The sequence below is a fragment of the Cloeon dipterum genome, chromosome 4 (genome assembly GCF_949628265.1).
Source record: "Cloeon dipterum chromosome 4, ieCloDipt1.1, whole genome shotgun sequence".
NCBI lineage: Eukaryota > Metazoa > Arthropoda > Insecta > Ephemeroptera > Baetidae > Cloeon > Cloeon dipterum.
Genome location: NC_088789.1, coordinates 22632309 through 22657995, shown reverse-complemented (window position 1 = coordinate 22657995; position 25687 = coordinate 22632309). Strand labels below are relative to the sequence as shown.

Genomic DNA, 25687 nt, shown 5'->3' with positions numbered 1-25687 from the left:
GACGCAGTTGGAAGCGAGTGAGTGAAGTGCAGTCGCTACCGCACACAAACATTACAATGCACCCCCATAGCTAGGAGCAATGAATGAAAAATTGATGCATCTTTCAAGGCTGGAGTATTTTAAACGCTGCATCGAGAGATAGGAAAATCTTTGCTTGTTATGTAATTATGTAAATATGTGTAAGGTCCTGTTTGATCTCGTGTGAACGAAAGAAAAATACTTTCTTGCCTCCGGAACCCTGAGAAAAGTAACGACTCACAGGCGAATCCTTCTTGTTATTCTAATTAAAAAACAAATTATTGACTTGACATATTGATGTAATTAATGAAAGAGAAATAGATACATAATGTTAAATTAAAAAAAAATATAAATTTTAACTCAAATTATTCCAATTTTCTTACAAATACAAATCGCTTGACAAATAAGCTGAAAACAAATAACATATTTATTTGTCACAAAACAATATTTATTTAGGTTAATGTTGTAAACAAAGTATGTTTTTATAGATTCATGAATTAGTTTTGCGTCTCATTTTGATTAAATTGTCGAGTCTTTTTTAAATATGTAGCAAAAAAATCAATTGCACATTTTCTGTACAGAAAAAGCTCGAGTAATTAAAATATTATTTTAAATCAACAAGGAAAAAGGTTTATTCTTGTTAGTAATGTCCCATTAAAGTAAGTAATTATCGATTCCATTTAGAAAAAACATATTTTTCAGCTGGCCAAGGAGGTTTTTTTTACCATCACTGATTTTTCTGGCATTTGATTTCATTGTTTTCGAAAATTGTTTCCCCAACAGTTCGTGCTGCTAACAGTCTCCGCAGAATTTCAGCCTAGAATCCGCGAGCCAGCTCGGGTGCCTTGGGTTAATAGGCGCGGGCGCTGCGTCACCCGACGGCGTATTTATGTGCGTGCAATATGGATTGTTATCTGAAGCGGAGATTGTCCTCTGAAGATAGAAAGATACACGTCGAGGCGCAGAGCGGAGGCTGGGGAGCAGTTGTCGACGCAGCACGCTGCTTTTTGGCCGGTGGCTTGGAAATTGGCGCTCATCAGGCATGAAGTCGCCCCCCAAGATGCAGCAGCAGGAGCAGGACCAGGAGCAACAACAGCCCTGGCTGGCCGACGACGACGCCGAGGACGCCGAAGCCGACACCCGCTGCGGCATCGGGCCGTGCAAGAGGCTCGAGTTCTTCAACAAGTATTTCGCCAATAAAAACACGTTCATCTTAGTGTACGGAGTGCTCGGCTGCATTTACGGGTCCACCTACGCCTACTCGAACGCGACCCTTTCCACCATAGAAAAGAGATTTAAGATTCCCAGCAAAGTCACAGGTAGGTGCACCTAAGTGAAAACAAAAAATATTTGTTTGTTTTTTTTCGTTTATCTCGAGGGAAGAGACAAGAAAATAATGAATTATCACAAAGTGCAATAATGATACATGTTTTCGATTGTGTGATCTCTTTCGTTTAATTTTTTTTTAAGTTTTGTCGGTTTGTTTGCTTGTGGTCAAACATTAATAAAATGACTTAAAGCGTATATTTCACATTATCAGTAAAGCTTTTAAAAGCAACGCGACGTATCATAATGTAAATATAAAACTAAAACCTTTACGATGTTAAATAGGAAAATAAGTCTCTATAGATGAAATGTCTATAATATATAGAGCTTTTTATTGTTTGAGCAGTTTTTTTTTTTTAAAAAAATAAAAAATGCAAGGAAAAGTATGCTTATCTGGCACAGACATTAAAAAATATTTGTAACACTTGCCCTACCAATTTTGAAAAATATTTGTTTCTGATTCCATCTGTTTTCCTTATTTATAATCCTTAAAGTGGTTGGTACTTTATTTCATAAATCCCTTTGCAAGCATAATTCGATTTTTTTACTTGAATTCAACATTTTAATTGCAATGAAAAATAGAGTAATACAAATCTTCTTTTGTAATAACCCTCATCAGGAAAATAAGAATGAAAAAACGATCCTTTTCTCCAGACTCACACTATTTTTTATTTTATTTTTTAATTAAAAAAATACAACCTTATGTCCCGAACGCAATTATGCAATTAAGCACTTTCATTGTTGAAACCGCACGAGCATCCACCCGCGACCTTGTAATTCTATATCTTGGTATTGCAGGACGTCGCGCAAATAATTATATATGCACGATCAGGTGCAGCAAAATGATATTGTTTGCAGTTGAAAAGCACTCACGTCTGGACGGCTGTAAACAAATTTAAGCTATAACCCGACTCTCGACTTTTAGGTGTGATATCAGTGGGAAATGATATCAGTTCACTGTTTGTTGCTGGCCTGCTTGGCTACTACGCCGGCAAAGGTCACAGGCCAAGGTGGATGGCCGTGGGCATCTTTTGTGTGGCCATGTTCTGTTTCATCACCCTGCTGCCACACCTAATCTGGGGTCCTGGCGAGGACGCCCTCGGCCTCACCCTTGAGGAAGGCGGAGTCGGCGACTCAACAGACTATGACGTCCAATGTGAGGATTACAATACGCATTATAAAGTTAAATTTTAATAAATAATTACTAGCTATTTATATATATTTCATTTGCTATCAATAAAACAAATTTTATTTAAATATTTAAGATCAAGATAACGATATCATGCAGTAGTAAGATAGCTAAACTCCTTTATTTATTTGTCCTGTTTCTCTAAAAATATGTCGTGTTTCACAATAATGGATTGTTTACAAAGACAATAGGTTATCTTAATAATTTAAAATATCATTTACACAACACTTTCAGCTTGGAATTACTATTATACAAGCATTGTTTTCCAGCTGAATTCAAGAAGCTATAGCAACAAATAATTTCCATCCTTAGATCCATGAATTAAGAGATTGCATATTTACAAACAAATAATTTTCAGTAATCATGAAACGCAAAACCCTCTGTCGGGCGGGTTTGAACGACAGCTTGGCGGGCGCTGAATGCTACACGCCGGGAAACACGGAAGAGAGCGGCATCGCGCCGGCCTTCCTGCTCTTCCTGGCGCAGTTCATCTCGGGCATCGGCGGCTCCCTTTACTATACGCTGGGCACCTCGTACATGGACGACAACATCAAGAGGTCGAAAACGCCGGCCCTCGTCAGTAAGCTTGGCCTTTTTTACCCCTTTGATCGAGATTAAAAAGTATGCATGGATGTGCAAAATATATTATACAATTGGTTTGGTATAAAATTAAGACATCGTTGGATTTTTGCAATCAAAGAAGTGCAGGAAATTGTGACGTAATCACTAAACTCTCATTTTATTTTAAATCAAGGAAATCGGGGAACATATCCTTTTCAATTCCAGTCACGATTTTCTGGCTTTTAAAAGCCTATTTCGATAATTCAAATTTTTTGAAGTAAAATATAATGTGAATTTTCGCAGGCGTGACCTACTTCATGAAGATGCTGGGTCCGGCAGTGGGCTACTCGCTCGCCTCGTTCTTCCTCAAAGTGTACATCGCGCCCGATTTGACCCCGAGCATCACCAACACGGACCCCAGGTGGCTGGGGGCCTGGTGGGCCGGCTGGGCCGTGCTCGGCAGCCTGCTCTTGGTGATGGCCTTCCTCATCTCCATGTTTCCGCAGACCATGCCCCGCACGATCATCCGGCGCCGCGAGGCCAGGGCCAGGGGCGAAAAGGTCGAGCAGAGCGCCAGCAGTGAAAAAGCATCGCTCTCGGGTAAGGCGAACTTATCTTTCTGTCTATTTATTTTTATTTGTAATTAATGAATTAATATTTAAATGAGTATGATAAATCCTCAGAAACAAGATCAATAAGATAAAATATTATTTATGATTTTGATAAAATGTACCTTTCTATATAAATAAATTTAAAATACAATTGCAATCAAGCACTGCAAAAGAACACGGACCAAAAAGTATAAAAAAATTGGAAAAAAATATCTAAAAGCAAATAAATAAAGTGTTCCGGTTTGAGAAGTTTAAAAATCAACTTAAATCGATTAATCCTAAATTTATTTTCATCATGATTTGGGAAACAGAATTTATCCCACTGGAAATAGTTTTGAAATTTTTTAAGACAGAGGTGTGTGTGTGGCACGAAGTTGACGGCACTCTTGGGAGACATCACACTGTTTCTTTTTTTTATAACATTTTTACAATTAACTGTGAGTGATATCAATTGTTTTTTACGGTTGAGGAGGCAAATTCATTGGTTTCTCCAGTGGGTTATTATTTTGCCTTGCTGGTCAAACAGCTGTTTTTTCTAAATAGAAAATGATTCATAACAAGTTTTTCTTGTTAACATGTCGAATTAATAAGCCAATTTTGCCCGCAGACATGATCGACACCGTGAAACGACTTCTGAAAAACAAGATCTACATGTGCAACACTCTAGCAGCAATATTCTACATGTTCGGCTTCATGCCGTTTTGGATGTACACGCCAAAATACATTGAAGTGCAGTACAGAGTGTCTGCAGCAAGGGCCAGCTTCTTCACTGGTAAAAATCCCCAGGCGCAAAAGAAAAATAATTACATTATATAAACTCATTTAAGGTTCCGTTGGACTCGTCTTCTCCGCGTTTGGGATCTTGATATCGGGATTCGTGATCACGAAATTCAAGCCGAGCGCCCGATGTCTCGCCTTGTGGAACGTGTTCGTTTCCATTATCGCGGTGTGCGCGACGATAACCTACCCCTTCCTCGGCTGCAACGAGAGCGACTTGCAAAGCAGGCAGATGGTGCTGCACAAGTAGGTGACATTGTGAATCGTGCTCAAATTCATTGCATTGCAAATTATTTTTGCGAGTTTTTTTATCGCAATTTAGCGCATTTTCCCAAAACAGCGGTGCATTTTATTGTAATCATTTAATTCTAGACAGCTAAAAATTCAATTTCAGTGCCATTGGTTTCACAAATCATTAATTTTTCAGCATTTAATAGAATTTTATAAATTCCTTTCGTTTTAATTTTCTTTTTTTACAAAATTGGAGAGCCCAACGTGTCCTTCGTGATTTTAACAATCACGTTGTTATTGCTAGGGATGAAGTGCAACAGGCGTGCAACCTGAATTGCGACTGCGACTTCGTCAAATACTCTCCAGTCTGCTCCGAGGACGGGCAGACCACCTTCATTTCGGCTTGCCACGCCGGTTGCAGAGATTTTGTGATGGAAGATAACAAAAAAGTAGGGTTGGAAATCTTAAATTATAAATAATAATAATAAATTGCCCATTTTACAGATTTTCACCGACTGCTCTTGCATCCCATCGCCGATCGGAGCAGCGGCTTTTCAACTCAGCGAGGACTCGATTGAAGTGTCCAACTTTTCCGTCCAGGACCTTGCGTCCAACAACGACTCGGTGTTGACCACGAGCACACCGAGCTCAATCCTCAGCAATCTGCCTCAATTTATGGGTGGAAGAGCCTTTTCAGGACCTTGTCCTGTCGACTGCACCTTTATGTTTTACTCCTACATCGCCCTGGTGTGCCTCCTAAAGTTCACGGGAGCGTCTGGCAGGACCAGCAACTTTTTGGTTTCAGTCAGGTAGCGACGGGAAAAATTATACTCAATTTTTGTTAAAACGAAAACTTGGTCTTGAGTTTTCATTGGAAGAATTTTTTTATTTATATATATATATAACATTGAATTTTCAGATTAGAAAGGTAGCCAACCTTGAGTAATTGTGTTTTTTTCTGAACGAAGGTTAAATGAATGAGGGAAGTAATATTTTTAAATAATATTGACCAATTTAAATGTGGGTGCAAGACATATTAAGGTATTTAAGTTTGCAATCTGGGAATTTAAATTATAAAAAATCATGATTCTCTAAAAATTATCTCGGATGATTAAATAATACTGTCAATTTGTTTTTCGCTCTTTGATATAATAAATAAAACAATGTTTTTCAGGTGTGTATCAGAAAGAGACAAGGCGACGTCACTAGGTTTCGGAATGATGCTATTTAGCTTCTTCGTGTTCATTCCTTCTCCGATCATTTTCGGTTACATAATCGGTAAGTTGCACATTATCTGCACTAGGAGGGGTCACCGTTATTTATTTGCCTTGCCAACAGACAGCACGTGTGTCGTGTGGGGCAAGACGTGCACTCGGAAGGGCAACTGCTGGCTCTACGAGGGAGAGTCGATGCGCTTCATCATGAATTTCACGGCCGCAGGTGCGAACGTCGCGCCGAAAAAAATATCCATTCATCATTCTTATTCACTTCTTCTTTCAGTGTTTGTCGCGATTGGAACGTTGTTCGACGTCGGCACGTGGTACTACGTGAAAAATCTGCAAATCTTCGAGGCCAACCGGGACGAAAACATGGGCACAAAAGAGGAGCGGGAGCTGATTAATGTACAAAGGGCTGATAATGGAGAGCTCGCCAAGCCAATAAGTGCCGCCGACCACGCGGATAGCGAGTGAAGCGAGTACCAATTTACGAGGGAAAACACCCGTTCGTGATCGATTTCTCAACACACTTCCGTGATGCCCGCAGTGAGGAAATAAAAAAAGAAGAAAATTCGCTAATTCGCATATTTTTTCTCACTGACATATGATTCGAAGTGTAAGGAAAGTGCTCAGTACTTGGTAGCTGGATAAGAAGAAACATTCTAAACACGGGAAAACACGCTCAGTTGCTCTCGTCAGTATTTTGACCGGATAATTTGATTGTGATAAGATTTTTGTGCCTCGTATCTTTATACAAATTTAAAATAGTGTTGTTGTTAATTATTACCAACGTATTGTAAAATATACCCAAAATAAAATATACATCGTACTTGTGTTTAATAATTATTTAGGATGCAGGGTTGTATACCAAGGCAATAATAATCAGATCTTGATGCTTTTAACTTGTTGGAAAAATACACTGTTTACTCCATTTTCCGTCGGGACAAAGTTTACTCTTCATTACAATTTCTTCAGAGATATATTTTACGAAAGGTTGTTTAGGTCCGAAAATTGTTAAACGCAGACAAGGTTGAACAACCTCCAGCCGAAACAAATAAACAGGCAAAGCGAGGCATTTTAAATTCTGATAATACGCTGTGTTAAAAGCTTCATGTTACCATTTTCAGCGCGAAATTTTAATCAGGAAAACATCCGGTGCGTATTTCATAGCAATTAATGCACTTAATTAAAACAAACTATATTTACCACTTTCTTTTAATATATATGTATTAAATAATTCCAGATTTTCCATCTAATCTTAGTTTATTTTTGTTTAAATATTTACAAGAAGCAAAAAAGTATGCAACGTATGTTTTTTCAAAAATTATTCATTCATGCCTTGAATTCATTAAAAAAATACAATTTGTCTCAGTTTATTCTAAAATATTAATAATGGAGGATGAAAATACAAATTTGTTAAATAGAAGAAGACACACTAATTCTAAACTGATTATTATATTAAAATTAGTTAAAATGCGTTTAAAGTCGCTTCTATTAGTGTTACCAGATCATTGAAAATGAGCCCTTTTAAATAGAAAATAATAAAAATCTATTTAATTTAGCAATCTCGCCTGTTGCATCCTACGGTATTGAAGCTATTTGGTCTCATTTAAATTTAAATGATTTCAATAAATTAGAAAGTGCTAAATCTAGATTCTTTAAAAAGGCACTGGGCGTTGATAAACGAATGCGTTCGAGATTGGTTTATGAACTTGTACAGACCGACCTATTCGTTAATGAGCTAAAATCAAAATTCTCTCTCACTTGTTCCGAAGCTTTTGTCAAGTTTGTAAGTAATATGAATATTAAAAAGCAAAATATTGATCCAAATTTCTATTATACTCCCGCAATGTTAAATACCGATTGGAAGAAAACGAATTGTAAGGATCGTTCCATGTTAACCAGATATTCATTTCATGGGTATCATTTTCTTATTTGCACAAATTCTTGTTTTCACCTGGATGTTACCGACAAATGTAAATGTAGTTATTGTAATGCTGATCTGTATAGTATGTACCACATTCTTGATTGTCCTTTAAAACCTTTGACTTTAACCAAAGCTGCCTCATATAAATGCTGGAAATAGTTGTACGCCGTTGGCGTTTAATAAATATTCTATTCTAATAAAAATCTCAATATTTGCTATCAAAAGAAACCAGTCACATACTAAAAGGGAAAAATACAATTTAAGAGGGGATAAAACAAACCATATATGAGAGTAATATTTAAACGTTTTTGAACAAATACGCGCAGCCCAAAAATAGCTAAAAGAGATAAATGAAATAAATATTGTTGGTTTTCAAAGATACTTTGGTGTCAATAACCTGGATCAACATTTTTTGGGAGTTAATTTCAGTGTCATTGCCTGTAAATAAACAACACAAATGCTTTTGCCAAATTTTCAACAAAAATATTTATTCAATGGTTCGTGTCAGTTCAGTCAGTTGATAAATTTTGTAACTGCTGGGTAAATTATAAGTAAATACCAAATGTAGGTGGTAATCTAACGAGTATTTGGATACTCGTTAAATGTATTTGATAAAATGTATTCTTTTCGCCATCTGTCAGAGTGATTGAGAAATATTTGTGTCTGCGTCAATATGTGAATTCGTGAAATTGGTGTAAGCCGGCAGGGAGCTTGTGCTCAGCAGAAGGAGAGCGCGACTGGCTGTGTCCACTCCCAGTTGTTGGAGCCGACCCTTAAATAACATTTTTTCTGTATCCCACTTAATCATGCTAGCATAATAGGAAAGCGACCGATCGCGTTTCGTTCCTGTAAAACGCAAAAAAACACAGCTTCAATTTTATTCTATTGTTAGATAATTGTTTTTGTTATTTTAGTGGAAATGTACAAAAACATCAGAAAATTATCCCTTCAAACTATTTCAGGTAATGGAAAGGGGAGTAAGCCAGCGAGATCAGTCGTCATAGATACGCCTAAGCACGTATAGCTATTTGAGCATTTCGAGTCTCAAAATCAACCACCTTTTGTTACCCTGATCACAAAGCGATCCTGGAAACGCGACTGCCTCTGAATGTAGCGATTCAATAACGTCTGGTCCCAAGCGCCTGCTTTTCAAATATATATGAAAGGGATAATCGGCTGGCCACCTGTAGGGCGGCTGCCTTAATACTGCCCGATATTTTTTCCCCTCATCACATAGAAAAATATAAGTTCTCTCTTACATTTTGACAGCGTGGGTGGGGTGGCTGCATGTTACTTCCACATATAAGCAGCCGATACAGTCAGTCGGACACGAAACCTCTCAGTATCGGCATTGTGTTTGATCCAGGTGGACTTGTTGTTCCGTGCAAAGCAAACTGAAAAATTCTCGAAAAACTCTGTAAGTGCGTGTGAAGAAATCAAGCCGATTATTTTAGCGATGCTGCTAACAGAGGGAAAGAACACGCTCTGCGGATTGGGACCGTGTTTTACGTCCAGATGGCTCACCAAAAAATTCGCCAACATTACCGCGTTCATGTGCGTATACTTGCTACTCATCGTGTTTTCGGATGCCGCTTTCAGCTACCCACATTCAATCAACACGACCATAGAGAAGAGGTACAAAATTTCGAGCGGAGTCATAGGTATTTACCATCTTAATCAATATATAATATTTGCTAGAACACATAGAAAAATAACTTGTCTCGCGCAGATACCTTTTTTAAAGGTACAGACGAAACAAACTGTTTGTTCGAAGCCAATAATCTAAATAATGTGAGTGCTGATAAACGTTTTTATAAATTGACCGGTTGAATAAAAGGGAAATTTCAATTTAAATATTTAATAGATCCAGATAGAGGCCGAAAGGTACAAGAAAATCAATAGAGGAAAAGGTCTAGGGTGTCACATGTTGGATAAATGAATCTCAATAATGTTCTCGTTAAGCAACATTGCGTGCATTCAGTAGGTGGATGGGTGACCGCCTGCATGCCGGCTGCATTTCTCTAGACTTGCTGGTTTGCACCTTCCCAGAATGCGGGATTTAACATCACGGGACGAATGCCTAGCGTTTCTAAAAGTCCTCGGTGCGGAGGCAAGTGGCCCTTCAGTGGGCCTGGTGCGCCCATGTTATCCGTTCGCGGTGAAATTGGGACCCGGGTTTCAGAGCATTCGTGCTAGTGCAGTGTGCGCTCTTCCCGCTCCGAGGACAGGGATAAAAAAGCAAAAAAAAAGAACAAGTTTCGGTAAATTTTTGCATAAATTCATCTTGTCAAAAATTAAATAAATTCACTTTGTTTTGACCCATTATCCCAGATCTATGAATTTTTCCTATCGTCATAAGAAAAATGTACACATTGCACTTACAAAAACAAACAGACAATAACCACAGCAATCTGAGGCACGCTTTGTACTCGCCGTGGCACTCAATCTAAACATTTTCTTTTGCCTTTTCTTACCACTTAATTGAATTCCAAAAGGAAATTACATCGTTTAGATTTTATTTTAAATAACATAACTTGAAAATGAAATTTAAATTGTCGAATGGCTCTGAAGCTCTGCGCTGGTTAACTAAAGGGTAAACAGCCAGAGAAATTATGAAAGAATTAATGTAATGACCCACGATCTAGATATTATTTTGCTCTCAGAATTTCTGAAATTCAAAGCCATTCGAAAATTTCGTAACGTTATACATTTTTTAAAAATATATATTATTTTTTTGTGGCAGATTTGGCAAAGTTATTTTTAAAATTTCAGGAGCTATAACGGGGTTTAATGACGTGGTGGCATCGTTTTGCGCTATCTTTGGTACGTACTACATAAGCAATCGACACCGGCCTCGATGGATTGGCATAGGAACTTTAATTGTGGCCATTCACTGTTTCGTCAATTTTCTGCCGGCTTACATCTGGGGGCCTGGCCAAGACGCGGAGAGTCTCACCGAGGAGCATTTCAACTCATCTATCTCTAACTCTAACAACATGCAAAGTAAGCTAAATATTTTTGTCTCAATACAAATTTTATCATTTTTTTTTATTAATTATTTTTGCATTTTGCTTAAAATTCGTCATTCCAGCGTCGCTGAAGAGTAACACGCTTTGTCGTCCTGGGTTGAACGACAGTTTGCTAGGAGCGGAATGCAGTTCAGACTCGCAAGATTCCGGTGGCTGGATCACACCATTGCATGTCTTTTTCCTCGCACAGTTTATCAATGGGCTTGGCAGCTTTTCTCTCTACACCCTAGGCAACTCGTATTTGGACGACAATTGCGAAAAAGCCACGTTGCCAATATTACTCGGTAAATGATATGATGTGTCTCAATTTGAAAAGCGTTTAACCCATTATTTTGTAGCAATCACTAACGCTGTGAGACCAGCCGCACCAATGCTTGGAGGCATTATCACCAAATTCTGCTTAAGCACGTTCGTCAGCCTAGAACTAACGCCAATCATCACCCCTTCGGACTCGCGGTGGATCGGTGCCTGGTGGATGGGATGGCTTATTCTTGGCTTCTCCTTGCTTTTCGTCGCCGTGCTAATCTCCATGTTCCCAGAGACTTTGCCCACCATGGCCGGACGACAACAGAATGTCTTAGTTGAGAGCAGAGATACGGCCGAAGCGTCAGAGGAAAGAAACCTTAAGGGTAAGCATTGCTGTGCACAAAAAAAATCCTAAAACTCCAGCCAACTGCACTTTGACATTTTTAATTATTTTCTTTCAACCTCTATATCCTTGATGGTTCAACTCTGAGAGAGTTGCGAGTTTTCTTTGCTGTAAATTCACCAGTTGCATAAGCCATCAGTGTTCAAAGCCGCCAACAGATGGCGCCACCGTGTACTTTCATATTAAATTTAGTTTTAAGGCACTTCCGCTACGATTTCAGACTCAATCCTGACGCTGTACATCCTTCACTCAATATTTTTTCTTTTAACGTTCTGGAAAACAAAATCAGTCAAGCCATTTGTCGCAGAAACGTTGGAAAAGATTTTTTATTTCAAAATTTTTTTTTCAAAACTGCACGGCGATTTTGGCTCAACCGAATTTGGTTTTCAGCACGTCAAAAGAAAAAATATTAAGTGAAGAATGCACAGTGGCAGGATTGAGTCTTAAATCGCAGCGGAAGTGCCTTAAAATTAAATTTATTATGAAAGTATACGGTGGCGCTATCTGTTGATGGCTTCAAACACTAATGGCTAATATACAACTGGTGTATTGATTTCAATATTGGTTTCCTTCATTGCTGATTGAGTAACTCGAACAATATTTTTCTTTCAGACTTTTGGAAAACTCTCAAACGATTACTCTCCAACAAAGCCGCCTTGTATAGCATGCTATCCATGGTCTTGTATGTGAGCGGAATTCTAGTTCCTGCGTCGTACATGGTAAAAAATTATGAAGCTCAGTACAGGATCCCTGCTGAAAATGCCGGTTTTTACTATAGTAAGAAATTTTTACAACGCGTTGTTCTTTCTTAAAAATTTCAAAGTCAAATCGGATCTTAATCCGGTCTAATTTGTAATTACAGTGATTTCGACAAGTCTACCCTCAATGATTAGCGTTATACTTTCCGGGCTAGTAATGTCCACATTCAAGCCTAGCGCCCGCTTTGTTGCTCTCTGGGGCATGATGGCGACTGCGTTTTCCTTGGTTGCTTCTTCCGTCTATCCCTCTCTGGGCTGCCATCAAACAGACTTGCAGATGCAGAAGATCGATTCACACTCGTAAGCATAAAAAAAATAAATATGCAACCTGCGAAGCGTAGCAGCGTTGCCTGCTGCAGACTGGTTTTTTAATCATGGCTGTTTGGCGTCGACAGACGAAATCCATACCTCGCTGAATGTAATTGCGACTTCGTGAAATTTTCTCCGGTGTGCCACGAGGCTAACCAAACCAGTTTCGTTTCGGCCTGCCACGCCGGCTGCCGAGATTTCGTGACTGAAGGAGAAAAGATCAAGGTGAGATCAATTTTATTGCAATAAATTTTCAAGTGATCTTTGGAATTGCTAAACGTGCTGCAATTGTTAAAATAGGGGGATGTTTTCCCTCTGGATACTAAAAATTGGATATATTTGGTTTTAATTTCACGTTTCTGTAGTTCTAGATTTTGTACCACCTGAGGGACCTAATACTTATAGCCTTTTGGCATCGCAATAAACCTTTTTTGCTTCAGGAGTACACGCAGTGCTTCAATCTAGTAACTCAACCCTCGGCTGAGATTGAACTCGAACACACAGTTTCTCCAGGATTGTGCCGACCAGACTGTGAGGACAAGTGGATGCTGAACTTATGGCTCACAGCTGCTATTGCATTTGTGACCAGTTCTTCCAGGACCGGCCAAACGTTGACTATACTGAGGTACAGTTTTTATTTTGAGCTCCATTTTAATTAAGTCAGCATGGATAATATATTTAGAATGTAAAGAAACGTTTGGTAATTACTTAATTAATCTGCACATGAAAGCTTCCAGAAATTCAGAAATGCGTGTGTTAATTTTGCAGATGCGTTAAAGCGCGAGACAAGGAAATGGCCCTCAGCTTGGTGATAGCGCTTATACACATCCTACCGATGACCCTAGCACCTTATGCCTTTGGCAAATTAATCGGTTAGTAGCGATAGTTTCAGTCGTGGCTGTTAATTTGACCATAATTTTTTACAGACGGAACATGCATCATGTGGGAGAAGACATGCTCAGGACTTGGAAATTGCTGGCTCCACCACACCGAGGACATGAGATATAGCTTTTACAGTTTGGTGATAGGTAGAAGAGCTTTCTTATGTCTTACAATTTTAAATATTAATTTGATCTTTTTGTAGTATTTCTGATGTTGCAACTCATCTTCGACTTCTTCGTGTTTTGCAACGTGGAGGATGTGAAAATTTTTGATGACGAGGAAGAAGATGACAAATCAGTCGACGGGGATCAAAATAGAAACGAAGTACTTGGACATGCGTTGACTGACAGTGACGGCTCCGCCGAACTTGAAGAATTTGCCGCTGACACTAGAAACTCCCAAGTCGAACAGAACGAGTCCCGTGAAAATGGATTCTCACGTGATGAACATAATCAAGTGTCCTTTGTTAGGGAAATCTAAATCTCAATAGGACAATTCCACAGACGATGAAATCTGGCAATTTTGACCATCACTATAATGGTGCTTAATGCTCAGTTCTTATGTTCCTTTTATTAGTTTTAGTTAAGAGATTTTTATTTTTTTTAAGTCAATCTTTACATTTTTGAGGCGTGCAAGAAAGACTTTTGGAAATTTTGTAAATGGATGACGCTCTTATTGATATTGGTCTGTAATTAGTTGGATCATCTTTATCCTCTTTCTTAAAAACTGGGATAGTTTTGGACAATTTCATGTTTTCAGGGAATCTCCCTTGGTGAAAAGATACGTTTATCAAATGGGTTAGCGGTTTTACAACAAATAACGCGATCCTTTTCAAGACTGGTGTTTTTAAGACATTGACAAAACTTCTTTGTAGCTTAAATCGTGTTGGGGGGTTTTACATCGAAAGCAGTGCTGGTTGAATGAACAATTTATCTACCACGAAAGTGTACAATTTTTACATTTTTTTAAAAATGTAAAAAAGAATAAAACATGTTTGACATAAAAAGTTAGTGTTTTTATCAAATGGTATTCCAGAAATGGTAAAGTGTAAAATGAATTAGGCAATACAGCCGTTCGATCGTCACACTCGAGTGATGCTGTTTGTTTTTACTTGTCTGTTGGTGACAAAAGGCTTCAGTTCTGGTTAACCATTGCAGAGGTGACAAATTATTCAAGATTTTTTAAATATTTTTTAAAAAACGGAGTGTGAATAAACTCTTTGTAAATTTCTTAAAAAAGAGGGATATCAAGAATTCAAACAAAATCTTTTATTTATTAAATTTTAAGATTTTCAAGCTCCGCCTGAATTTGAAAGAATTACCGACTGATGTAATAAAAAAACTGAGGAATTCAGATATCATAGTTAATAAGGCGTGAGGGATGGATTCCTAAGGAAATTCGTCGGCTGCTCGTTCACCGTGGAGAACAAATCCTCCATAAATTTGGCCGTAAGCCGGTGGAGGAGCTGGAATTGGGCAGCATCCAGCATCCAAGCGGCGGCGGCGGTGACAAAGGGGTAGGTGGGTGGAGGGCGATCAGCCCCCGCGCCGAGAGCCGAGAGCGGCGTGCAGCTACACCCCTATGTGCGCGCGTTCGCCGCTTCCACTTTTCTTTTATCGATTCGCCGGGCGGGCGTTCGCGGAGAACGCGCGCGGAGGCCCGGCTCATGCGGGTTGCGTTGATCCAGGCGCACATTGGCTGCCGAGATGAGCCAATCCTCAATCTGCGCCCGGATTAGCACTCGTCGGATTTGAGCTTAGTCCGCCCGGCAGACCGCATTGGTCGATCCGCGCCCGCGATTACTCGGAAAGCCAAACCCTTTCCCAGATTTTCCTTCTTATTCGCCCGAGCGGCTGCGGATGAGGCAGAAAATCAATAAGTGTAAGGCTCGGCCGGCAACCCGCCGCCGCGGCCGGCACGACGAATCTCGACTCAAACCAAACACAGCGCGACTCTTCCGCCCCGAATCGATGCAGCTGCTTTTCAGCGGAATTTTCCGCGCATTTCAAAGAATGAATGAGGCCTACAAATACAATGACGGTATTTTTCTCGACCCGACAATAAGAGCTGCCAGGCTGAAACGGCGAAAACACCATGGAAACCGAGGCAAATAAAGCGGATCAGGGTGAAGATATTTTTCTGAATTCCAATTATTTTGGCTCCAGACACTCGTACAGCGCTCGATGCGTGCGCTCTTTCCTTTGTTAAATACTAGACTGACCGAGGTACATATTTGCTGTGTATGCGAATGCTGATGGATATCAATAGGAATTGATGGAATCATGGGAACGCCCGCTTTACAAGCCAACCGAGACCAACAATATAAAGAACGTAAAGAACACTTTGCATTGTTGGATATAACGGCTATAACGAAAGAAATTCATTGACTTTATTGTTTGTTTAAATTAACATCAGTTTATATGTGTGTCTTTCATGATTGTGCAATTTAGATTTTGCCGATTAATTTTGAAAAAATGAAATTATTTTTCTCTCTATTTGGTTTCCTGTCTAACGGTGTGCGAATTGGATTATGACACCCTTTTGTCAACATAAATCCTGATTTTCCTTAAAGAGATAGTGCTTTTAAATAAAGTACAAACTTTCGAGTTGATCTTCTCGCAAATTTTAACGGTAATCTGGGAAAATTTCAGCTATTACCATTTTTTAGAGAGTATTTCAATAAATTAAAGAAAAAGGATTTTTCAAATATTTCTGTACAGCTTTTATTAAATTCAAAGATCCCACCTAGTAAAAATAGTTCTTAAAGGGAGAGATAAAAAGCCAATATATCGGATTAGTAGTTTCAGCGGAAGACCATAAACTTAAACTCGTAAAAATTAGAAAACATGCAGACATTGGCCTAATTAATTTTTAATTCTAAGTCTTCCATGGCAGGCTCCTAAAGATAAAAGTGAGTTAAGCTAAAATGTAAATCGACGATTGGCTTCTAAGCTTATGAGGCCTGCGGGCCAAAACATCTGCTGTACAGTACAAAAGCGTGTGTTATTTAACTTTTTCTTCCATAAGAATTTATTCACTTTGCTTTGTTATTCCATCTTTAAAAGCCATTCGTAAAATTTTTCATAAAATGGCTTGCGTATATTTTGTTAAATTAGTATTTAGAATAGAACATTATCACTAATTCAATTAAATGTTGAAGTCTCTGTATCCTAGTGGAGAGAAAGGTTTGAAATTATTTTTAATATTGTTTTAGACGTTCTAATTTATGCTGCAGTAAATGGTAACCTTTTTACTTTAATTCATGATTTTTATGAAACGAATTTTTCTGAACAAAAAGGTGCTCTAACAATTTTATACGATCTTGTAGCAATAATGTTTGATAAATATCATAGACTCATTTTTATCAGGTTTAAAAGGTTTTCAAAATTAAAAAAATTAAGTGGCTCAAATCAGACAACCTGAGAAGCAAATAATTATACATCAAAGAGTTACATAATTCGTTGGTGTTGGGTAACCCACATTTGTGTATAAACTAAATTTAGAAATCCAAGATTGTAGACGTTGATAATCGAAGGGAGCGATAACAGCGTGCAACCGAATATAATAAAATAATGTTCCCAAAGCGACTGCATGCACGCGCAGCTTATCTATTCTATTAGCGAACAAATCTCTCGTGTGTGCTTGTCTATAAGCGTCATAAAAGACAAGTCTTTATATCATTAGCGATGGGTCGGTCATTTGGCACACTCGCTCAGTATCAGCCGCGGTCGTCCGACGTTGAGTGGTCTTGATTCGCGCGGAGCTGCATTCTCTGCTCTCTTTATCGCTGCCCCAACTCTGACGACACCTTTTAAAGTAAGCTTTTTCACCTGCAAATACACAAATTATTTTTTCCACACCCCCAGAAACAGAATTGAAAGAAAATATTATAGGGTCAATAATTTTCAAATTTTGTTAAATTCCTTGGAGCACACCTTCATTTTTTATTCATTTCATTTCTCCCTTTTTCAAAACAATTTGTTGTGAAGAAATTATTTGATATTATTATAAGCTTAACTAAGCAATATTATTGCTTCGCAAATTATAATTTTTATCATATATTAAAAAATATTTACTTAAAGGGATTGATTCCTTCATGTCAGTCAACGTTTACACTGTTTGAATATGTGTTTTCAATCAACCATCCAGTATTTGATGCGTAATTAATATAGAAATGTGCGATTCAAGAGCACACATGACACTCATCGTGTTGAGTTTATCAGTAGAATGACGGACTCTGTCGAAAGCATACAAACAATCCACCCGTACCATCAGCGCCTTTGTTCAATTATTGATTTTTAGCCTTTGCCTCGAGCTTATCAACACGCGGGCCTCGCATTCCATCGCTTCCGCGCACTTTAATTGAGATTTGCTCGCAGATTTTAGGGGATGCCGGCGCAACATGCCACTTCTTGCGGTTGGTGGTTCTGCAGACCGCGATGGTTGCAAGGGTTCGCCACCACTAAAACTTTTTTGGTGGTCTTCGGCCTCCTGGGCACTGTCCAGACCATGTCCTACGTTTACTTCGTGGCCACACTCACCACCATGGAGAGGAGGTTCAAGATCCCCAGCAAGACGACCGGTAACTTTTTTATTTAATTGCGTTGTCTATTTTATACTATTTTTCTGTGATGTCCTCAAATCGCACTTTGATTTACAAGATAATTTTTATCTTTTTTCGCTGCAAAATCAGACGATCCAACAAATAGATTATGTAACCATTTATCATAATATCAATAGCCCGCAAAATCAGAACTATTTGAAAATATCTTAAAATTTTTTGAGTTGTAAAATATTTATTTAAAAAAAAACTGGATAAAATAGAATTATTTTCAAGATGTACAGCCAGCATTGAATAATAATTCAAAAATTCATCCAAACATGGAACATTAACATAAATAATATTTATTTGTTTGTTTTTTACAATTTAATTTAAAATCAAAAGATTAAAAATAAATAATATTGTGAAAAAATCTAATTCTATTTTAAATTTAATTATCTTACTTACACTAAAACTTTTTGATTAGTCTTAATTTAAAAATTCCCTTTCTTGCATAAAATTTTAAATTTATAAAAGATTACAAATAATACAACAAACTGAGTTGAACGAAAATAATCATTTTGAAAATAACCTTTTTGTCGTTTGAAAATTAATTTATTCAACACTAGAATTAATTTGAGCTGATGTTCAATCATACAATGGTTTATCTACAACGTGAACTGAATGGCAGGGCTGATGCTGAGCGGCAACGAGATCAGCCAGATCCTTTTGTCACTGGTCTTGACCTACTTTGGGGGCCGCGGCAACCGTCCGCGCTGGATCGCGGCTGGGGTGGCCATCTCGGCTTTGTCGTGCTTCATCCTGGCCTTGCCGCACCTGGTCTACGGGCCCGGCAGGTCGGCCCTGGCGCTGACCAAGGAGTTCCACGGCGAGGTGAACAATACGTACCTGCAGAGCAGCATCATCGCGCTGACCAGCCCCATCTGCGGCACCGCGTTCTCCGAGCGACAAACGCAGATCGAGCAGAGTTGCACCTCCGAGGACGAGAACAACAGCACTGACGGCAATTATTCGCTTGTGCCCATCCTGCTTGTCTTCCTCTCGCAGTTTGTGCTCGGCATCGGCTCCACGCTCTACTGGGCCCTCGGACAAATCTACCTCGACGACAATGCGGGCAAAGCGAAAACGCCGCTCTTTTTAGGTACGATAATAAGTGATTAAAATTTATTTTATATTATAGTTTTTGACCTTATGAGCTATTATTTTTTAAGTTGATTTTTAGCCAAGCCCAAATTTGTCCTAAAAATATTTTGCTCGTTTTAGAATAATCATTTTTTCTGCAGTATAATTAAATATTTTAAATTCTAAGATATTTTTTCATGTGCTTTCTCTGATCAGAAAAAAATAAATGTTTTACTTGCACCTAATGAATGAACATTAAAAAAAAATATGCTTGTTGTAGAAAAATGTTTAGTGAAAGACACCAAATTTGAGTCAACTTTTTTTCTTGTCACTTTCATCGAATTTGGAGTTAATTTATTTGAAACTACGTCCTTTTGGACTAGCTCCAAACATAAATTGATGGGTAATGAGATCTCATTTTTCTGATCTTCCTAGTCCTTTTTAAGGGGATTTCAAGCATTCAAGGCCTGCTACAGTGCAAAAAGCGCTGTAAAAATTAATTAATTCCTTTAAGACGAAGGGTGGATGAGGGATGAAAAGGGTAGAGATTTGCCTCCCTGAAACCTTTTTGGCTCGTTAGGGGGAGTTAAACGGTATGCTGTTTTTGCATTTCTCGCGTTTTTCAATTTTCACCACAAATAAGCCAGATTTTGCTGACACCACCCTTTTAATATTATTTATTTAATAATTTTTAAAATAAATTCTGTCATCATATTTTAACTGATTTGTATAAATTTAGGTTTGACCCTGGCTCTGCGTACCCTGGGCCCGGCGTTCGGCTTCGTCATCGCGTTCGGCTGCCTGAACATCTACATCGACCCGTTCGTGACGCCGACCATCAGCATGTCGGACCCGCGCTGGCTGGGCGCCTGGTGGCTCGGCTGGATCTTCCTCGGCGTCATGATGCTCGTGTTCGCGGTGCTGATCTCACTTTTCCCGCACGAACTGCCGCCCAAGGCGAGCAAGAAGGGCAGCAAGCTGCAGGCGCCCCTGCTGACACAGCGAGAGCCCGAGAAACCAGGTTTCAAAGGTGATGCGACAACTTTCTTGTTTTATTTTGATTTTTGACAGTCGTTTGCTAACTGCGCAGAATTCCCGAGGGCTCTGAAGCGGATTTTAAGCAACAAGCTGCTGATGACAAACATTGCGTCTTCCACTTTTTACATTCTTGGGGCTTCGGGTTACATCACCTATGTCACCAAGTACATGGAAGTGCAGTACAACAAAACGGCTGCCAACGCCGGAATACTTGCAGGTACGTCAGCCTCTTTAACAGTTAAAAATATTTTTGGTTATAATTCCACATGTTAATGAATTTAATTTACAAATAATGGCTCAAGATATGTTGGAAATTAATTCAGCTTTAAAATATGCTCTATGAGGGAAGTATTGAAATAATTCTAAATTATTTAATTGTTATTCTCTTATATAATACTTTAATTATTTTATTTCTGACCATAGGGGATGTGAAATCAAGACGATTGATTTTTTTTCTGAGGTTTTAGCCAATCAAATGAGCAAGAATAATGCAATTTTAAGAAATTTAAACCACACCTGAAACGGTCTAAAACTGCATATACTTTCTAGAGGTGTCTAAAAATCGACCAAAGCCATTTTATAAGCATTAAGTCCAAGGAAAAGTGCATAATTATTGTTTTGCGTTGGGAAATTTTTCTCATGATCTATTTAGTATAGAATTTTGATCGGTATTCTAGTCAACAAATTTTGTTCCCGTGATGGTTGAAAAACATTTTAGCTTGTGCATTTCAAAATGGCAATTTAGATTGAAACTTAAATTTTTTCGAATGTGCCATTTTCATCAAAACACACGTGTACATTTATTTATAAAAAATATCTAAATTTCAAAGCTTCATTGACCAATAGAAAAACATTTGGCTCAGTCATTTTGCTAATACTTTACAATACAGCTCGATTAATCCTATCTTTATCTCAATTTTGTTTCAAGGCACATCTGGGCTGCTCGCGATGACCCTCGGCTTCCTCGTGTCCGGATACGTCATTTCAAAATTCCAGCCAAGGGCTAAATACGTCCTCGGCTGGAACGTGGTTACCGGTCTCACGTACATTTTAGCAGAAATTTCATTCATTTTTATCGGCTGCCCGGACGTCTTAGTCCAAGGCTTCAATACATTTGGCGAGTGAGTAAACAAAAACAAAATTAATCTGGGTGGTGGATAATATTAACCTCTCGTCGCATTTCAGGCCGTTCAATCTGACTTCCGAGTGCAACGCGGCGTGCAGCTGCCCCGACAACCTGCATTTCTCGCCGATTTGCATAAACGAAACCACCTTTTTCTCAGCCTGCCATGCTGGCTGCCAAAATATATTCGAGGGGCCAGAGGGAACAAATCGGAATGTTGTGAGTTGACACTCAGATTTTAGTTTTTTATGGGATTTTTATTAAACCCTCGTGATTTTCAGACCTTTTCCCAATGCTCGTGCGCCGCGTCCAGTTTTTTAAAGCAGTTTACAGATTCTGAAAGTTTCGGCGATTTGCTGGCAACCGAAGGAACGTGCATTCCCGAGTGCCCCAACATGTTCCTTTGGTTCCTCATTGGAACCTACATCATGCACATGATCGGAAGTTCAGGCAAGGTCGGAAATATTCTAGTCAATTTCAGGTAAGAACCAAAATATTTCGCAGTTTAATTTTTAATTTACTCTTATTAATTGTTAGGAAAAATTTTTTGTTTTATATGTTAAAGTAAAAATTTTACATCCAAGTAGTATGCTTTAATAATTTACTAAATTTATGATTTGATTAAAAAATAATTGTGAATTATTGGCTTCTTCCCTTTACTGAATAACACTCTTTTTCATATCGTTACCCTGATTTGATTCTCATTTTAACTCAGGATTGAGCTTAAAGAGGAATGATACTGGAAAAGCCTGGAAAATGCTTGTTGCCAATGCATAAACTCATCCCTTAGGATTCAGTTAAAGCCTAAATTGACCTAAGGAGCACTTTAATTTTTTGAGAAAATCAACTGGAAAGTTACCGTGCTTTTCAAATGGTAATGGCTGTCTCTTTACTTGATATCCGATTTAATTTCAAAACCAAGAGTTTCCCCAATAAGTGGCATACACCGTTGGACAGATCTCGACGAGAGGAATCGGAATATGCCAAGAAAATATGTTCAAGCACTGTAAATTTTGGAGAAAATTGGCAAAATTTGAATTTTTACTGTAGGAAGGTCATTTTTTTACTATTGCAAATTGTTGAACAAATTGTTTATCGGTCAATTGTTTAAGGCATCCAACAATTTAGATAATTTTCAATTGTTGCCCAGTATCATTCCACTTTAATGTATGTATAATATGTTGTAACAGACGGTATGTTTTATTTTGTCCCAATCTAAATTTGCCACTTCAGATGCGTAGATCCCATAGACAAGGCGTTCGCACAAGGTCTGGCGTTGGTGGTGATCAGCCTTTTTGCATTTATCCCAGGGCCGATTATATTCGGAGCTCTAATTGGTAAATAACGAGTGATTATTCACGTGACAAAGAAGTCTGAATTCTCGTTTGATAGACGCTTCCTGTTTGATTTGGGACCAGTCGTGCGGCAAGAAGGGCAACTGCGCCCTTTATCAAAGGTCCTTCTACAGATATTACATGAACGTCGGCGCAGCAGGTAAAATATTTCTGATTCAACTAGGAATTATTATTTATTTTTACATATTTACAAAGAGATAATTTTGGAAATATTGTAATGCAAACAATTTCATAACAATTTCTGTTTCAACAGCAATAACGAGCATAGCTGTGGTGCTCGACGTGGTGGTGTGTTACATGGGGAGAGATCTGGATTTATACGGAGAAGAGGAAGAGGAGCAGCCGCAGCACAAGAGACAAATTCACCGAAAGGCATAGCACTCAACCTTTTTTGTTACACTTTGTTTTTATCGTTTATGAGTAAAATGCGGTGAAGCATTTGAAACGCGAGGATCTCAGGTTGGCACAATAAATAGTCAGTTTATTTTCTCAAATACTCGCTGCCCTTTCATTTGTCAGCGGGAAAGTCGAGCAATTGCACGCTGATTATGTCTTCAGAGCGGAGGATGGCCTGCGGAAGCACGCCGAGCGCCGTTTGCAAATTGGACACGCAAAAGTTTTGCACATCTCGGTCACAACCCTTCAGCTCCGCACGCACCACCGTTTTCTCCAGCATTGTGAATTCACACTTTTGACCTACAACACAAAAACAGTGTTTTTTATTTTATATGGAAGGAGAAATTGGAAATTTAAATTATATATTCAAAATTTTTGTTAATTTAAAAATAAAGCTGGAAATAAATCCCCACTGGTATTTATGATTAATTTTAATTATTAAATCCAATTAAATCTTATAGATGGTAATTTCCTATGAAAAACATAAAATAATTATGACAATTTAATCATTTTACAAAAAGAAATTATTTAAAATGAATGTGAATTACTGCTTAAACGGAAATTGATGCAACCTGCAACACACTACTGCACTACATTATCTCATCGCGTTCTAATGCTTGTTTCGAACAAGTTCTGCCCTCTGCCGACGGAAATTTTAAATGTCATAGGGGTGTAGTAGTTCTGGCATTTAACGCGTTAGCGACAGCACCACACTGGTAGTTTTGTTTGATAATTTAACATTATACAATTTATATTTCGAGCCGATTAAAAAGATTAAATGGTTTTAATTTATTCTTACCAACGAGTGCAGTCATTATTCGAAGGAATCTTTCCCTCATCTCAGTGCGAAGCTTCTGAATTGCTTCAGAATTGTCTTCTTTTGGCGCCTCCGTTTCCATGCTGCGTCCGTCTGACAATAACAAACACAAACCCACTTTCGAGCCGGCTTATTTGATTTTTGGCGCGAAACAAGCTTGCCATAAGTTTTAAATAGGATAAATATTGGAGTTGTTGTTCAAACGATTTTTAAAGCAAAGTAACTATTCAAGTATTCAAGCAAACAATCGTACACTCCGATATACCAATTATAAGTTTGAATGCGGAATTAGTGGTGAAACATCGCTTTAATAATGTGGTATAACGCTCAATCAGTTCGGATAAAAATGTGTCTAGTAATCTTTTCATCATAAATTGTCATAAGAATCTAGGCAAATAATTATAATTTTAATTTGGCTGCATCATTTTAATTTTTTGACCAACATATATTTTTTTACTCCATTTATAGAGCTATCAAATTTGGTTCTCATTTGTTCAAATTTGTTTGGCCCGTTTTAAGAGCTTAATATTCTTTTGTCGGCACATGAAAAGTTGGAAAACTGTCTCTCTTATCAAAATTAATAGCTTACTTGATTTTTTTAAATAAAGTCTTTTGTGTGATCATCTTTGTGTTTATAGTGCAAGACATTCAAACCCAAGGTTATGCTATTGCTATTGTTCAAAATGTTTGTAGGTAAATTCACAATAAAAATATGTGACTGGCATTCTGCAGGTTTTGTTCACTCGGCTTAAAATTCCAGAAATTCCAAAAGATTCTTCGAAGGTATATAGGATCAGGAGTTGCCGGAAAAAATGTTTTTCAGGACCACCCTGTCGGAAACCTATTTCACACGCTATTTGATGATTGAATAACAATGCACATCCTGCGTGTCCAATTGAACATTTGGGTGGCAGAGGGAGGCAAAACAACCCTATATGTCATGTGAATCATTCCCCACCGGACAGAAGCATTTGACCTGAGCTTATAGGGGAGGTTTGTGAGATATTTCCGCATTCTTTTCTCATTCATCTTTTAGCCTCCGAGCAGCGCGTTTCGATTTTTGAATATCTCTCTTCAATTTATATCTCAAGATGATGAAATCTTGCGTTTTGCTCTTCGCGATGTCCTTACTGACCCTTGCAGCAACCATGCCTACTGGTGAGAAAGGTGTGTCCTTTATAACAATTCTCTAGTTAAATTTAAGAGTATAATTGAAACATAATTAACTTAAAGTTATTGAGTTGTGTGACAATTAGAATGATCTGGATGGGCTTCAGGGTGATCTTGCGCGGCTTTGTAATTATTATATGTTGTAAAGTATTTGGGTTTTAGAAACAAACTTATTTTAAACTATTATTGATCTCAGTCAGGAAGGAGCAATTCGTTTTTTTTTTCTAAGGGAACGCGAGGTCAATTTGTCACGCAATTTGTCGCAATTTTATGTAAAAATTTCTAAAAATGAGAAAACATGCCATAAAATTAATTCATTTGATTATAAATATATATGGGGGAAAACATATATTTTCCTATATTTAATTTTATAAAAGAGGTCGAGTTCTAAGTTGTAGACTGTTTTTCCTGAGCTTCAAATTCCAATCGTAGCGGTATGAGTATGAACTGCGCAATTTTAAGCCATATTAAATCCTCACAATGGGAAAATTCGTCCCAAACAGTCTAAATTGTTAGAATATCTAATGAAAAATTCATAATTATGTTCCAAGTCGGGAAATTTTTCTAGAGATTGTTTTTTTTTGTAAAACTTATTATTAAGAAATAATATTTTTGATAGGT

The 25687-nt window shown here is 38.1% G+C and overlaps 3 protein-coding genes across 4 annotated transcripts; all 3 read left to right on the top strand.

The window, feature by feature from the left end:
- The first annotated feature begins 836 nt into the window (after positions 1–836).
- LOC135942808 (solute carrier organic anion transporter family member 74D-like) lies at positions 837–6759 on the top strand. Its single transcript, XM_065489127.1, is given in 12 exon segments — positions 837–1020; positions 1023–1337; positions 2270–2500; positions 2892–3113; positions 3398–3694; positions 4313–4477; positions 4533–4728; positions 5018–5162; positions 5218–5522; positions 5888–5991; positions 6052–6153; positions 6214–6759. Coding segments are annotated over 12 exon segments (2373 nt in total). The 5' UTR covers positions 837–920; the 3' UTR covers positions 6405–6759.
- A 4094-nt stretch (positions 6760–10853) lies between these two features.
- On the top strand, positions 10854–13979 carry LOC135942447 (solute carrier organic anion transporter family member 74D-like). The gene is made up of 10 exons (XM_065488566.1): positions 10854–10860; positions 10949–11170; positions 11225–11515; positions 12148–12312; positions 12398–12593; positions 12689–12827; positions 13043–13227; positions 13371–13474; positions 13529–13630; positions 13687–13979. The coding sequence occupies exons 1-10, from the start codon at positions 10854–10856 to the stop codon at positions 13962–13964; spliced, it is 1689 nt and encodes a 562-aa protein (XP_065344638.1). The 3' UTR covers positions 13965–13979.
- A 3176-nt stretch (positions 13980–17155) lies between these two features.
- On the top strand, positions 17156–23491 carry LOC135943157 (solute carrier organic anion transporter family member 74D-like). 2 transcript variants are annotated; one of them, XR_010575168.1, is made up of 12 exons: positions 17156–17300; positions 17864–18066; positions 18716–19186; positions 19907–20197; positions 20258–20422; positions 21134–21326; positions 21391–21547; positions 21610–21809; positions 22562–22665; positions 22721–22822; positions 22937–23142; positions 23203–23491. XR_010575168.1 is itself a non-coding variant. In XM_065489585.1 (11 exons), the coding sequence occupies exons 2-11, from the start codon at positions 17874–17876 to the stop codon at positions 23059–23061; spliced, it is 2001 nt and encodes a 666-aa protein (XP_065345657.1). In that variant the 5' UTR covers positions 17156–17300; positions 17864–17873; the 3' UTR covers positions 23062–23177. The 2 variants fall into 2 exon arrangements, 1 of the variants encoding a protein (XP_065345657.1); XM_065489585.1 differs by lacking the exon at positions 23203–23491 and having other exon boundaries at positions 22937–23177.
- The last annotated feature ends 2196 nt before the right edge of the window (positions 23492–25687 follow it).